Below are 14,139 nucleotides of genomic sequence, written 5' to 3'. Positions count from 1 at the left end.
AAATTCCTACATACTATTTGTGCCAAGTTGGATTAGGCTGCAAGAAGTTAAAATATAAGAACAGGTTATACGCCACACCAGATATTTGAATATTAAGAAGTTATACTCTAGGAGGACATAATACTATCAAATTCAATATGCTTATGTCTGCATTTAATAATAGTTTTATACTTTAAAATAAACAATGATGCTAAATGTAGGATATAATTTTACTAAAATTGGTTTTCATTACCACAAATAGGAAATAATTCAACCTTTTATAGGGTTGAGCTAAATTCTCCAAATGTTATAATTAATATTGCAATAAAATAATCTGGAAACAATGGTATAATGACAGTTTTGCTTTTTATGTCCTTGTGGTAGCCTCCATTATGTTTGAGGGCCAGTTATTTATATCCTAAACAAATGTTTTTTTCACCGTCCTTCTCTTCACGTTCGATAGAGATCATTGCATTACCAAAAAATCGCCATAATTTATTGATCAAGTATCGATCTATTCGTAAGAACAAGCAAGTGCAATCTACGGTAGGTATATTTTGTTTTGAAGGCATACAAGGGAGACAATTCACTCCCATAGCATTGCTTCTCTCACGTTCTACACATGGTGGTCAGTGATTTTCTTATGTACCATTCAGTACAGTTTAAATTTGTGTGGGCCAAAGTTGATACGAGGTATTACAACACTTTGACCAGATTGTAAATAATTATTTTCTTTTCTGTCTCATGTAGTCATGTTATGTGGAAGCGATCCGCCGGTGTATATCATATAAAAAAATAGAGTTAACAAAAGGTATGAATGGTACTTATAATCCTACAATAGTATTAGCTGGAAAGAAAAGAAAAGTTGAACCAAATTATTTCCACTACCTCAGCTATAAAGTAGACGAACACAATTTAGTTAGCCCCCCCCCCTTTTTTTTTCCCTCTAAGGCGGAGTAGAGAGGAGTTCCTCTTTCGAGTCTATGACATCATAACTAAATGTCACAATGAGAGGGACGCCCGCTGAAGATGGTATTTCTGGTTGGGTTAATTTGCTAATTAGCGGGACACCAGCAGCCTCAGCTTCGTAAATTCGGCTACTTGAGCACACCCCGACAGAAGCGCCATTGTTGTCATGGGACAGAAGCTCGCGGCATTTTCATGACCAATCACACTACGTTCTTAGTAGTGTCTTGAAGACAACCGTCTCAGTAGTGTCTTGAAGACAATTGTCTCAGCGGCATGTCTTTTGTTTTTTTTGGGGTTACTTTTTGACTGATATCATTACAATACAAAACAATATTTTATTTTCGAATAACAATTGATGTTACGTATACAGGATATTAGCCTCTAACCTATTAAAACATTCTATAAATGTGAAAATAAGATCACCAGTGTTTTATAGATCATAAACCAAGTTAGAAGTAATTGAAGGAAGTTTTTCCATTTTATATAGTATAAATTGGCTTGATTTGGTCTCGATGAACAGATGTTATCTTACTTCAATGCACTAAAAGAAAATAGTAATCGATATATGAATACACCATTGTATCGTCTGCTGTAATTGGATTTTGAAAATGTAAGAATGAATGAATATAATGTAATCCTATTCTAAATTTAAAACATTTGATTTCGTGACAACTATATGTTAGATTGATATATATATATAATATATATATATATATATATATATATATATATATATATATGTCATGGAAATAAAGTTGATAAATTTGATATATATATATATATATATATATATGTTTGTATGTCATGGAAATAAAACGCCATCAAATGTAACTTTTTTCTATTCAACCACTAAGAGCATTGTGAACGGTGACATCCATCTACGCTATTCTACGAAATGTATATGAACCATTGAGCAGCTACTACTTTAAAGACTTAATGTAACAGTACTATGTCACTAAAGAAGTCTTGATATATGTTCACATTGTCGCCTAAAAACTAAAGCATGATCCGAAATACTGGTTTGGAACTAAAACCAGATTAAATAAAGATTATTTTGTTTTTGTTTCAGACCTTCAATAAGCTGCGACTGAACCAAATCGAACAAGTGAAGAAACCTGACAGTGACGTCAGAAGGAATGCAGATCTGGATAAAGTGAAAGGGATCTGCCTGTTGACACACTTCTGAGGGTGTGTTGATCCTTTTTTGCCCTCTATAGAGCAAATCAAAGATTCGATGTTAATGATGCTGGGGGGGGGGGGGCAAAAGTTAGTTATCTCTTGTGTTGCCTAAAGTGTGTCTCTAACGAAACACTTGGCACTTATGGACTATTTAGCGGAACACTTTGCTAACCGTATTTTCGAGCATTAGCCATCCCCCCCCCCCCTTACGCATATAAACCGAACACGCGTATACCCCGCACAAATAACAAAATAAGTAAAAACAAAATCGTACAACCCGCATAAATAAATAAATAAAACACTAAGACACTAAAGGGCAACAACTAACAATTATTTCAGCCATGGTGAAGACACTACGAAATACAAATCACAGGTAAACATTACATACAAATCACAGGCAAACATAAAATAAAAATCACAGGCAAACATTAAATACAAAACACTCTCACAGGCAAACATAAAATACAAATCACAGGCAAACATTAAATACAAATCACAGGCAAACATTAAATACAAATCACAGGTAAACATTACATACAAATCACAGGCATACATAAAATACAAATCACAGGCAAACATAAAATACAAATTACTCTCACAAGCAAACATTAAATACAAATCACAGGCAAACATAAAATACAAATCACAGGCAAACATAAAATACAAATCACAGGCAAACATAAAATACAAATCACAGGCAAACATAAAATACAAATTACTCTCACAAGCAAACATTAAATACAAATCACTCTCACAGGTAAACATAAAATACAAATCACTCTCACAGGCAAACATTAAATACAAATCACTCTCACAGGCAAACATTAAATACAAATCACTCTCACAGGCAAACATTAAATACAAATCACTCTCACAGGTAAACATAAAATACAAATCACTCTCACAGGCAAACATTAAATACAAATCACTCTCACAGGCAAACATAAAATACAAATCACTCTCACAGGCAAACATAAAATACAAATCACTCTCACAGGCAAACATTAAATACAAATCACTCTCACAGGCAAACATAAAATACAAATCACTCTCACAGGCAAACATAAAATACAAATCACTCTCACAGGCAAACATTAAATACAAATCACTCTCACAGGTAAACATAAAATACAAATCACACTCACAGGCAAACATTAAATACAAATCACTCTCACAGGCAAACATTAAATACCAATCCCACTCACAGGCAAACATAAAATACAAATCACTCTCAAAGGCAAACATTAAATACAAATCACAGGTAAACATTACATACAAATCACAGGCAAACATAAAATAAAAATCACAGGCAAACATTAAATACAAAACACTCTCACAGGCAAACATAAAATACAAATCACAGGCAAACATTAAATACAAATCACAGGCAAACATTAAATACAAATCACAGGTAAACATTACATACAAATCACAGGCATACATAAAATACAAATCACAGGCAAACATAAAATACAAATTACTCTTACAAGCAAACATTAAATACAAATCACAGGCAAACATAAAATACAAATCACAGGCAAACATAAAATACAAATCACAGGCAAACATAAAATACAAATCACAGGCAAACATAAAATACAAATTACTCTCACAAGCAAACATTAAATACAAATCACAGGCAAACATTAAATACAAATCACAGGCAAACATTAAATACAAATCACAGGCAAACATTAAATACAAATCACAGGCAAACATAAAATACAAATCACAGGCAAACATAAAATACAAATCACAGGCAAACATAAAATACAAATCACAGGCAAACATAAAATACAAATTACTCTCACAAGCAAACATACAATACTAGGAACGTGAAAGAAACACGAATATTAAAACTATAAAAAATATATATCTTGACTTCCCTGTACGCATGCTTATTAAGGCTCATTTTAGCTTTATATTTTTAGTGCTATTTGCTTCATTTGGAGCCCCTACAATAGATGAGAGTAAAACAGATCTAGTATCATTTCCTCGGGACATTTCTTAATTGAATTTTGTGAGAAGTCTTCTTGTTAATACAAAAAAATTGTGAGTCGCCATTACAGGCTTTAAAATGACTGAGTTTTTACTTTGGTTGCAGTACAACAGTCTGTTATGCGTAGAGACAGGCACATGGGGGCTATCTCTGAGTTTTTATTAAACACAACCTCTCTTTGAAATTGCGTTACTATCTCTTTCAACCCGATATGCCTTTATGATATACGAGAGAGCATATCTAGAAAACGATAAGCACCAGGTAAAATACATCATGGAGGATTGTTGTAGAAACAACTAGTGCTCCACAAGAAAAATATACCTTCAAGATAGCGATAGGGTCATTGCTTTGGACAATCCCGTCCAGAGATCTACATTTCGTTTCTTATGAGTAAACTGATCATCTTATTTTGTAAAGTCCCTGGTTGCTGGATCATACTGAAACTTAAAATAATTTAGAAATCAAAATGTACACTTCGTAGTTTTCTTGTCCAACTTCTTAGTACAGTTATATGTGGTCGCTCTTATTTATCCTTCATGATTCCTGTAGTTGTTTTTCCTTAATCGTACACCTCTACCTAACATCATTTTAGTTGACCAAAGGGAAACAACTATGTTTAAATGTTAAACTTTCAATTTTTATGTATTACTTCCCTTAGTTAATTTTTTAAGTCAAATATTAGCATTGTCTATCAGTTTCAGTACTACTTTTACTATTATACTATATAATAAGGCTTGGTTTCGAGTTCGAAGAATAATGAGGATTGCAGTATTTCCCATGACAACGCAGTCCCAGCTGCGACCTACATACTTTCCCAAAAGGAGATCCACTGCAGAAGATAGACGTGGATACTGTGATATCTAAATTTAGATTGTTTTGAATTTGGTTATGGATGAGCGATGTTTGCAAGTTTACACATTTGAACTTGAAATACAGGAAATATTAAGACAAAAAAAACATCATGGTTTTAATTGCACATTTGTCCTTTCACTGTCGCATGTAAAAGTAAAAAAAAAAAAAAGGCTTAATAACAGTTCATGATAACAACATACTGTTATCTCTTTATTCAGACAGACATGTCTGTAACTCCTCCATCCGGGCTACCTAAAAGTTGAATGATCGGTCGACAAGTTACAATGGTTAGCAGGTAACATACAATGGTGGACTAATCACCATGACAACCTGGTTGTGTGGTGTGCGCTCTGAGCTCTGGTCTCGATGGTCCAAGGTTCCAGCCCTGCCCTCCCCCCCCCCCCCCATTCACTACGTCCTGCTGGAATGTAATAAATCGTCAATTCTAAAGAAACGCCCGAAACATGCAACACAAGCCTCTGCTTGTTGGAGATAACCCTAAATATAGATTTTGAAGCAGACCGATGAATTGAAGAAACAAATAGTTAGTATGGTGGATACGCCTAGGATTTTTTCATCAGGATATAGGAAATCATTGCTCGTTCTAAGTTCTGTAAGATTGTTTTCCTCAAAGTTCTATAGCCTTTTGAGCTGTTTACATGCTATACACATACAAGATGATACACAGTTATACATAACTAACAATACTAACATATATGCACCTAATTATATAAACAAATATAGTGGCTGGACAAGTTCACATAATATCAACAGTCACTCAAAATAGCTTAGGCTATAATAAACATTCATTAGTCATTCAGCTTTGTCCGACTACCCAATGCATGATACCGTGATGTGTTAGTAGTACTTTATTGTAACTTATTTACTAGTAATAAGTTGTTACTCTTATTTAGTAGTACAAATTAATTGTCCTTAATTAATAGTATTTAGTTCAGTCCTCGAAATTACCAGTAATTAAATGTAACCGTTAATTAGTAGTACTAAATTGTAACCATCTATAAGTATTACCTAGTTTACCATTTATTTGATATTTATAAAATGCTTCTATGTATTTCTGTAACTTTAGGTTATTGCACCTATTATACAAACATTGTATCTGTATACATTGATCAATGGCTTAGCTAAGAACGACTAGAAAGAATAAGTTCGTGCTACTCCTGAGCAAAAAGTTTTCTGTAATAGGTCAAGTCGAGTTGAATTCTGTTGGTCTTCAGTTCCATCAGCACGCGCTGGTAGAACCACTCTTCCAGACAGCTGTAGCCCGCAGGTTTCAGATCGACTTTGAATTTGTTGGCAAACAGCTGCTTGGACGTGGTCATAGCAGACAGCTCCCGAGGGGTCAGCTGACAGATGTTGCGGACGTAGTTGTCGCAGGACTTGACGATATGTTTGTGCCTGTTCCACCAGAGTTTGAATCTTGAGATGCTGGGTTTGAGAGCCATAGGATCTGGGGATATGTCATTGTGGAAGAAAAGTTATCACAATGTGACTCAAGTTGAAAAAGGTTTGCATTCATTGTGGCAATAGAAACAGATACATGAAATCTGTATTATAACAAACAAATTTTATATAAAGTGATTAAAACGGTATCATCATAAACCCATACACACTATGGCTGGAATATGAAGTCTTAAGTTTTTTTTGCAATCTTTGGCTCAAAACGTGTTCCTCGTTAAGGATATAGAACTATATTTGCAACATGAAGAAATTGTTTCAAGTACACCATTAAAAACACATATGCCAACACTTGATTACAATGGTAATATCATGCAATAATATATACCAATTCTTTAGTGAACCGATCAGTTCGGATGTCCATGAGAGATCTCTACGCTGGATGGAATGGCCTCATTTTAGTTTGGTGACACTTTCCCTTCAAAACGTACTGACTGACAACCTTTTCAATGTGCGTATCAAAGATTTGGAGCTCGATTGACCGTAGACAGACCACATGCTTCACTCACGAACCTTTTTAGAGAACATTGTTTATGTGAAACTATCTAGACTATGTTGTCTAGTTGTGTAGTACGTTCTCATAGTGCCTGAACCTAGATTTCGTTTTGGTTATCAGCGCTATGCATATTTAATTTAATTTAATTTAATACTTAAATGAGAGACTAATAATCACTCTCTGCCACCGCCTAGACTGCTTTTGTAACAGTATACCAAAATTCATTAAAGTGACTTGTGCGTTGAGGAATTTCCATATGATAAGTAAATTATTATTCCAAACATGTTGCCAAGAAAACTTAGAAAAGATTGAGAATCAACACCAAGATTGACATAAAAAACAACAACATATTTCATTGAGCAGAATTAAAAACGATCTGTCATTACTACAGCCATTTCGACCCTCGCTGACCACGTGACCAGCCACTTACTTTTGTTTCCGCCAGGGATGCCGACATGGGGGTTGCTGTTTAGAGAACTGAAGTACAGCTCGTCTGGAATGTTGGTCTTGTTCACCCACTCCAGGAACACCCGCGACACGAAGCTGTGAAGTATAAAGTCCACGGCTGCACGAAACAGTACCACGTGAACTTGGCCTTTGTAAGGCGTGACCTTGAAGGGCGGAGCTTCAATCTTTTTCCAGCGATCCCTAAATCTTGAGAGATAGATTCGAAAATGGGAAAGTAGATAGATTTTAAAAATGTGATAGAGAGAGAGAGAGAGAAAGATTGATTGGTTGATTGATTGATATAGATAGATAGATAGATAGATAGATAGATAGATAGATAGATAGATAGATAGATAGATAGATAGATAGATAGATAGATAGAGAGAGAGAGAGAGAGAGAGAGATAGAGATAGAGATAGATAGATAGATAGATAGATAGATAGATAGATAGATAGATAGAGAGAGAGAGAGAGAGAGAGAGAGAGACTCACCCTTCAGGTGTTATTGACTGACACAGCTCATCCTGGTAGTCTCCTGGACCATCGTACGTGCAAGGGTCAATCCAGACGTCATTCTGTCCAGCCATAACCTGCAGAATGTTCACCAACTCAAGGTTTGTCTTCAATGGAAACTCTTGACCAGTCAAATTGATCAGCGCTTTCCATCTGATCTTTGAAGTAAATTTGAAAAAAAAGAATATTGGAGTTATTTTAGAATTGCACCATCTCATGTGATAACTGTGTCGTTCAAACTAAACAAAAAAAAACTCTATACGGGGTCATTTCAATGAGGTTAACATTGGTTTATTTATAAGGTCATATTATCGTTTTGTTTTGATTATATGGAATTTGTATGCAGAGTTGCGATCAGCTTTAGTAATGATAATTTTCAGATTTTTTTTTTCTAAATCCGTTGGACAATACATAAACAGCAATCTAAGCCACATACAGTAAGCTAATTACGTTATTTAATAAAGCTTTTACAGTAAACCAAGACAATTGATGTACGAATTGTATATGCAATGTATCTGATACAAATAAAATCAAAAGGATTTAACTTCTTCACCGGTTCTCTCTCCACAAATGGATCATCTACTTACTTTTACCAGTCTACTCATTGTTTGATCTCATTTTAATTTCCTAATAGCCAAAATATTTCAAAAGTCCTTGAGATTTTAACCTCAGTTCTTCTCATTGTAAAGCATGTTTCATTACTGTTTCATCACATCTCTCGTCTATGTAATCACAAGACGCAACCGGGTTAGAATTCGTCACGTAATAATAAATGACAAGGTCACGAGGACAAAGTTAGTTTAATAATAAGTGACAAGGTCACGCGGACAAAGTTATTTTAATTTCGGAAAACAACAGAAGTTTTAGAATAGAAGTAAAAATAGTCAAAGAAGTTACAATTAAGCAACGACTTTTTTCCGATAGAAGATTCTAGCTCTTTCCTTGGAGGCGCTAATTTTAGAATAAATATAAATACAAATGAAGACTAAAGCGAATCATTTACCAAGTTTTATGCATAGACCTATCTATTTAGACTGGACCAACTTATAGATTTTGTTTAGCGCAAGGTTTTGGCTAATAAGACTGCTGGATTATACAGCAATTACATTCAGTATAAAAATAGTCATAAACTATATCTGTATATTATAAGCGTAATTATTCATACAACTTTTTCTGCAATATTAAGAGTTTCTGTAACGGAAGGAATCCATTTTTTATAATTTTTTTAAAACAAAATTGTTGAAAATTATAAAATTTCGTTGTTTTATTTCGTAAAGTCTGTTATTTTGTCACCTAATGCAAGACTCCTCGGCATACACCGACTTTAACGTCAGTAAGTACCAAGACATATGCACTAACATGACTAATCCTATTCCGCTGTACCGGGGTTTATAGTTATATGGTAAACACGCATAATATATATGAAATACCTCCTTACAGACAAAGCTTATTCAATAAATGAAAAGATCCTTGACAATTAATGCACTATCTCTCGTTACTGCAGGATACAGCTCCCTGTTTTTGTATTAAACAACATTAAATAATTATCACTAATTAATAGTCCGATTGGTTAATTTTTTTATTGGTTCATGTGTTGTCATCGACAATGAATACTTGGGTAAAATTTCAACTTGATCCGAGAATGGGAAGTGAGTGAAAACACTGTGTACAAATTTGTACTAGACGGACATACAGACAGACAGACAGAGTGATATGTTAAAATTGATATAAGCTTTGTAAAAAAAAAAATAGTTCCAAACAACTGAATGTTATGAGGTATTCGAACGTAACAAGAAAATTGGCAAAAGTTATTTTATTTTGTTTTTTGTTTAGAGAATATTCTTTCAGAAATTTAGAGTTTAGACGAAAATTAGTTTTTTCATGTTTTGTTTTGATAGAAGACGATACGAAAAAGAACTACTCACTGGATGATTCCATAAGGCTCTCATGCACACCAATTCAGCTTCTAGAACTGACGATAGACCCCACTGAACGTGAACGGGATCTGACGGCTGGAAAACATTGCTAAAACAGCCAACAAAATGTGTCACTTGGCTCTGGAAGTAATGCGAAAGAAACAAATAGAAATACTTGTGGGGGTGTTTTTTATTCATCGACTTCTATACTTACAATTCTGCGCGGACTGTTAGAATAGCAAAGTCATTTTCTTAGACAAGGCGATGGAAGAGCGTCCCCCCTGTTTGTCTCCCATGGAACTAGCTCATGCTATATGTGTCTCTGACACTGCAGACACTGTAGACACTGTAGACACTGTAGACACTGTAGATACTGCACTGATATACGATAATGCTGCACACGACTGCCAGGCTACGAGCGTATCTCAGTGAGGAGGGGAGGGGGTGTAAGGAAATCTTGTGCTTAGAGCGCCACTACATAATTATTTTTACTGTTTTTTTTTTATAAATCAGCAAATATTTGAAGATATACACTCAAGGAGAGAGAGTTAAGTTTCGCTGGCTGTGAATCGTTTTGCCGCCACTGACGTTGTGTCCGTACAATAGGACACAGTCCAAGGTGAGTCAAAACTAATTAGCAGCTAGAGAGACAACACACGTGGGAGTTTAAGGACATCAGAATAATACAAACAGCCGGGTCTTAGTGAGAAGTAAATAATAAAAACAAGAAATAATTGTTTAAAGTTTCAACTTCATTCGAGAATTGGTGTGGGAGAAATAAAGTGCGCATATATTTAAGGTGACAAAACCCAACATATTAAACCATACCTGCGAATACTGAACGATTAATGAAAAAAAAACGTCTTTTCACTCTGGTATTCTGAAGTCGTCTGATGTACCCCAAGACTGTTCACGACAGTGCCGCTTATCTATGCCAATTAATAATTGTGCAAAGTTTCAACTTGATCCGAGAATGGGTGTGGGAGAAATAAAGTGTTCAACATTTAACCAGACAGACAGACAGAGTGAGTTGATAAAAGCTTTGTAATACTACAGCTCATACCTGGAATTCCTTGTCAGAGTTTTGGTCTACGTGTATACAGTAAACGTTTTGGTGCCTGTAGATAGCACGCAGTAAACGCACGAATCTGTCAAAGTCTCTATACACCATGACGGAATAAGCTATCGGAAAGTTCTGCTCAAGCCTGGACGCTGGAACTTGCCACAGGGTGCTCTGCGTGAACTCGCAGCTTCCCTTGTACACGATCTTCTCTTTGACTTGCGTTTTCGAGAGGCCGTCCAGTGTTTTGTTCCAACTGTTCTTGGCGTTCATGAAGATTCTGCAGTCTAGCTCTGACACTTTTGGCGCTTCCTCTTCCAACTTCCGGGCGGCGGTCCTGTATAGCTCCTCATACGAGGTGAATATATGAAGGCCACGGAGGAACCTTAAGTATATGGCTAGAGCCACGAGTAGGTAGAGGCAGAGAGCCTGCTTTCCAGAGTAGTTCATCCTGATGATTCCAGCCGACCGCATGGCGAAGGCGCCGCGTAGTCTGTAAAATAAACATCTCAGCATTATGAGCACCAAGTCAAGTATGGTGTTTCGGTTTGGTCATAGCTGTTATTTATCTGATGACATATGCCATGTCAGCTTATTAACGTTGCTAATCTTGACCTTTAGCTGAAAATATCTCTTTTATTTATCTGTGCTTTTAAAAAGTTGTCTAAAGATCTAGGTACATCTAGATCAGTAGTCTTCAACAGGGGCGCAATTCGATTTCTATTTGAATCTAATTATATAAATTGTAAAATACAAACCCATGCCGAAAATAAGCTAATCTTTTAACAGTTTTGTGAAACAAAAGATTAAAGCAACATGTTAAACTCTTATTGTAAACTTTAGTTCGCTGGGTTTCAAAGGGGGTTTGTTATTGCTCGTTTTGTTAAGCTCTGAAATACAACAATTTTGAAATTGAAATTTTTCTTGAGAAACAGGACCATTCAACGGTTGGCGTTGACTCAAAGCAGGCTAAAAAAATTGTTTTACATGGTAGGCAACTAACACAAATGAATGAAACGAACCTCCGACTGCAAGGAAAGAAATGGACTTTCATGATTAAATCAGTTTCTCTTTTATGGAGAGATTAAATTTATTTTAAAGGGTTTTACAATCTCACATAACATGCTTGTTGACAAATGAATTACTGCCTAAGGACATCGATATCTATGTAATTCACATAACAGTGCTCTATGAAGAAATGAGGATTCGCATAAATTTAACCAAATTAAATATAAATGACAATCATTAAACATCTGTTACTGATTTTCAAATTGAAATGCAGGAATAAATAGATTTACAAAATTATGTCTACAGTAAAAAGAATGGTAACATTGGAGGCACAACAGAGATATGGCTGCACTTCAATGTTTCAGTAAAATTTCAAAACTGTGGTCGAAAATGGATTTCACCTTGCTTTGGCTCATTTAAAGCTTGAAATTTCTCATATTGTCAGACTGCAGGAGGCACAAGGTTCCCATTAGCTTTATTTCATTTTGTACTGAATTCATCAATAATAATGTTTAGATTAAAAAGAGAACTCAATTTACAATTAGACCTAAAAAAAAAAAAAGTAGGCCTAAATATTCAGTAATTTAAAAAAGAACTATTCTTAGGATTTGAAAGTCATGACAGTGAGTTAATTTTTTGTAGGTATTCACTGCAAATTATTTGAAATATTTTATGTAGAATGATAATGGCAATAATGTCTTTGATTCCCAAGATTAAGACTGAATGCAGTGTTTCACATAACTACGCAAACCCAGTTGCGACCTGCATATTTCCCCGAATTTCGTGCAGACAAAGCCGTTGTCAGCTGGCGGTCTATTTAAGTTTTCTTTCCGTCTTTTGGTGCCTGTCTTTTCTTGGAGTCTCAAATGTTTGTCCCGCAGATTTTGTGAGAGCTCTCCAACTGTCTCTCTCAGAGGCCATCTGCTGCAAGGTATTTTCTCTATGCCAGTGAGGGGGAAATGGCGCCTGAGTTAATCTTCATAGCTCTTACGGGGGGCACCTCTGTAACTCCGTCCTCCTCTAGGCTCTCCAAAGAAGATCGCATTTGGCATGCGCTCGTCTCTCATGCAGGGTAAGTGTTATTGACAGCTAAAACAGTAATAAATAAATGACATTTTGTTCAACTTTGTCTTCTCGCGCTTCTTTATAAGTGTTTTTCTTACAGGGGGGCGCTAGCGAATTTTAGGAAAAAATACGAAAATGGGGCGGTAGGCCAAAAAAGGTTGAAGACCACTGATCTAGATCAACTCTATTGAAGTCATAGATCTACGCCGTATGGATATAAATGCATAATCATAATCATTGAAACTTGTAGATGTCTATTTCAAGACTTAGGTCTAATTGTAGTTCTAGCCTAGTCTAGACCTATAGATAAAGTGACACTGTAGATCTAGATAACTATTGCTTAGGGCCTAAATGATAAGGGCCCAGGCAATACCTTTACCAAATAAAAGACATAATATCACTTTTTTCTTTCAACATTTAAACTAGGACAAAACTTTGGAAAATTGGAAAGCCATCAGGAGTATTCATTTATTTGAGTCCCATATCCGGGTGTTAAAGGTTGTGGCAAGTGTCTGTGTTCTTTTGGTGTGCAAATGCTGTAGATTGATTTAATGTTATAATCTAGTTCAGAATTTAAATAACTTATCTTGTCTAATCTATTGTCTTATTTATTCTCTTATTTATTACATACGTGTCTTCAAAAGAGAAGATGATATCGTCCTACCTTATCCATATGATAATCTAGTCGTGCATACTAATTAGAGACTCTGCTGAGTTACTGGTTTTTATGCCTGATTCAGGCAACCAGCTCCATGCTCTAATGGCACTAGGCAAGATGGAGCACTTGTACGAATTTGGAAATAAGAAATGTGCCTTTATGTTTGTGTTTCTCTTGAGTAATTTATTAGTTAATGGAGTGTGTGTGTGTGTTTCTATGGTGACGGTGAGAAGAAGCTAGCGATTGGTTGGTGGCTATGCAGTGTGAATAATGCAAGAGAAAGAGAAAGAGAAGATGATATCGTCCTACCTTATCCATATGATAATCTAGTCGTGCATACTAATTAGAGACTCTGCTGTCGTGAGTAGCCTGGGGTACACCAGACGACTCCAGAATACCAGAGTGAAAAGACGTGTTTTTTTTTTTTTTTTTTTTTTAGTGAGTTAGATTTTGTTTACCATTTTTTTAAAAATATTATTGCTAAAGTCTACTGTAGTTATTTCATTTCATCTCAAGTTGATTT

The 14,139-nt window shown here is 35.3% G+C and overlaps 1 protein-coding gene across 4 annotated transcripts; it reads right to left on the bottom strand.

Moving 5' to 3' along the window:
- Positions 1 to 5,073: 5,073 nt before the first annotated feature.
- On the bottom strand, positions 5,074 to 13,464 carry LOC129923928 (beta-1,3-galactosyl-O-glycosyl-glycoprotein beta-1,6-N-acetylglucosaminyltransferase-like). 4 transcript variants are annotated; one of them, XM_056017110.1, is made up of 6 exons: positions 13,338 to 13,464; positions 10,889 to 11,378; positions 9,835 to 9,966; positions 7,889 to 8,067; positions 7,381 to 7,604; positions 5,074 to 6,446 (listed from the first exon to the last, which is right to left on the bottom strand). In XM_056017110.1, the coding sequence occupies exons 2-6, from the start codon at positions 11,357 to 11,359 to the stop codon at positions 6,151 to 6,153; spliced, it is 1,302 nt and encodes a 433-aa protein (XP_055873085.1). In that variant the 5' UTR covers positions 11,360 to 11,378; positions 13,338 to 13,464; the 3' UTR covers positions 5,074 to 6,150. The 4 variants fall into 4 exon arrangements, with proteins under 4 accessions (XP_055873085.1, XP_055873076.1, XP_055873069.1 ...); XM_056017101.1 differs by having other exon boundaries at positions 13,332 to 13,456; XM_056017094.1 differs by having other exon boundaries at positions 10,889 to 11,506; positions 13,338 to 13,442.
- Between the last annotated feature and the right edge of the window lie 675 nt (positions 13,465 to 14,139).

This window comes from Biomphalaria glabrata, chromosome 1 (assembly GCF_947242115.1).
Source record: "Biomphalaria glabrata chromosome 1, xgBioGlab47.1, whole genome shotgun sequence".
NCBI lineage: Eukaryota > Metazoa > Mollusca > Gastropoda > Planorbidae > Biomphalaria > Biomphalaria glabrata.
This window is presented reverse-complemented; position numbering and strand designations above follow the sequence as displayed.

Coding starts and splice junctions, on each gene's coding strand:
- LOC129923928 (XM_056017094.1), bottom strand. CDS start 11,401: ATGCTGAGATGTTTATTTTACAGACTACGCGGCGCCTTCGCCATGCGG. Junction 9,967..10,888: donor ACTCTGACAAGGAATTCCAG/GTATGAGCTGTA, acceptor CATTACTTCCAG/AGCCAAGTGACACATTTTGT. Junction 6,447..7,380: donor CATCCCTGGCGGAAACAAAA/GTAAGTGGCTGG, acceptor ACATATCCCCAG/ATCCTATGGCTCTCAAACCC.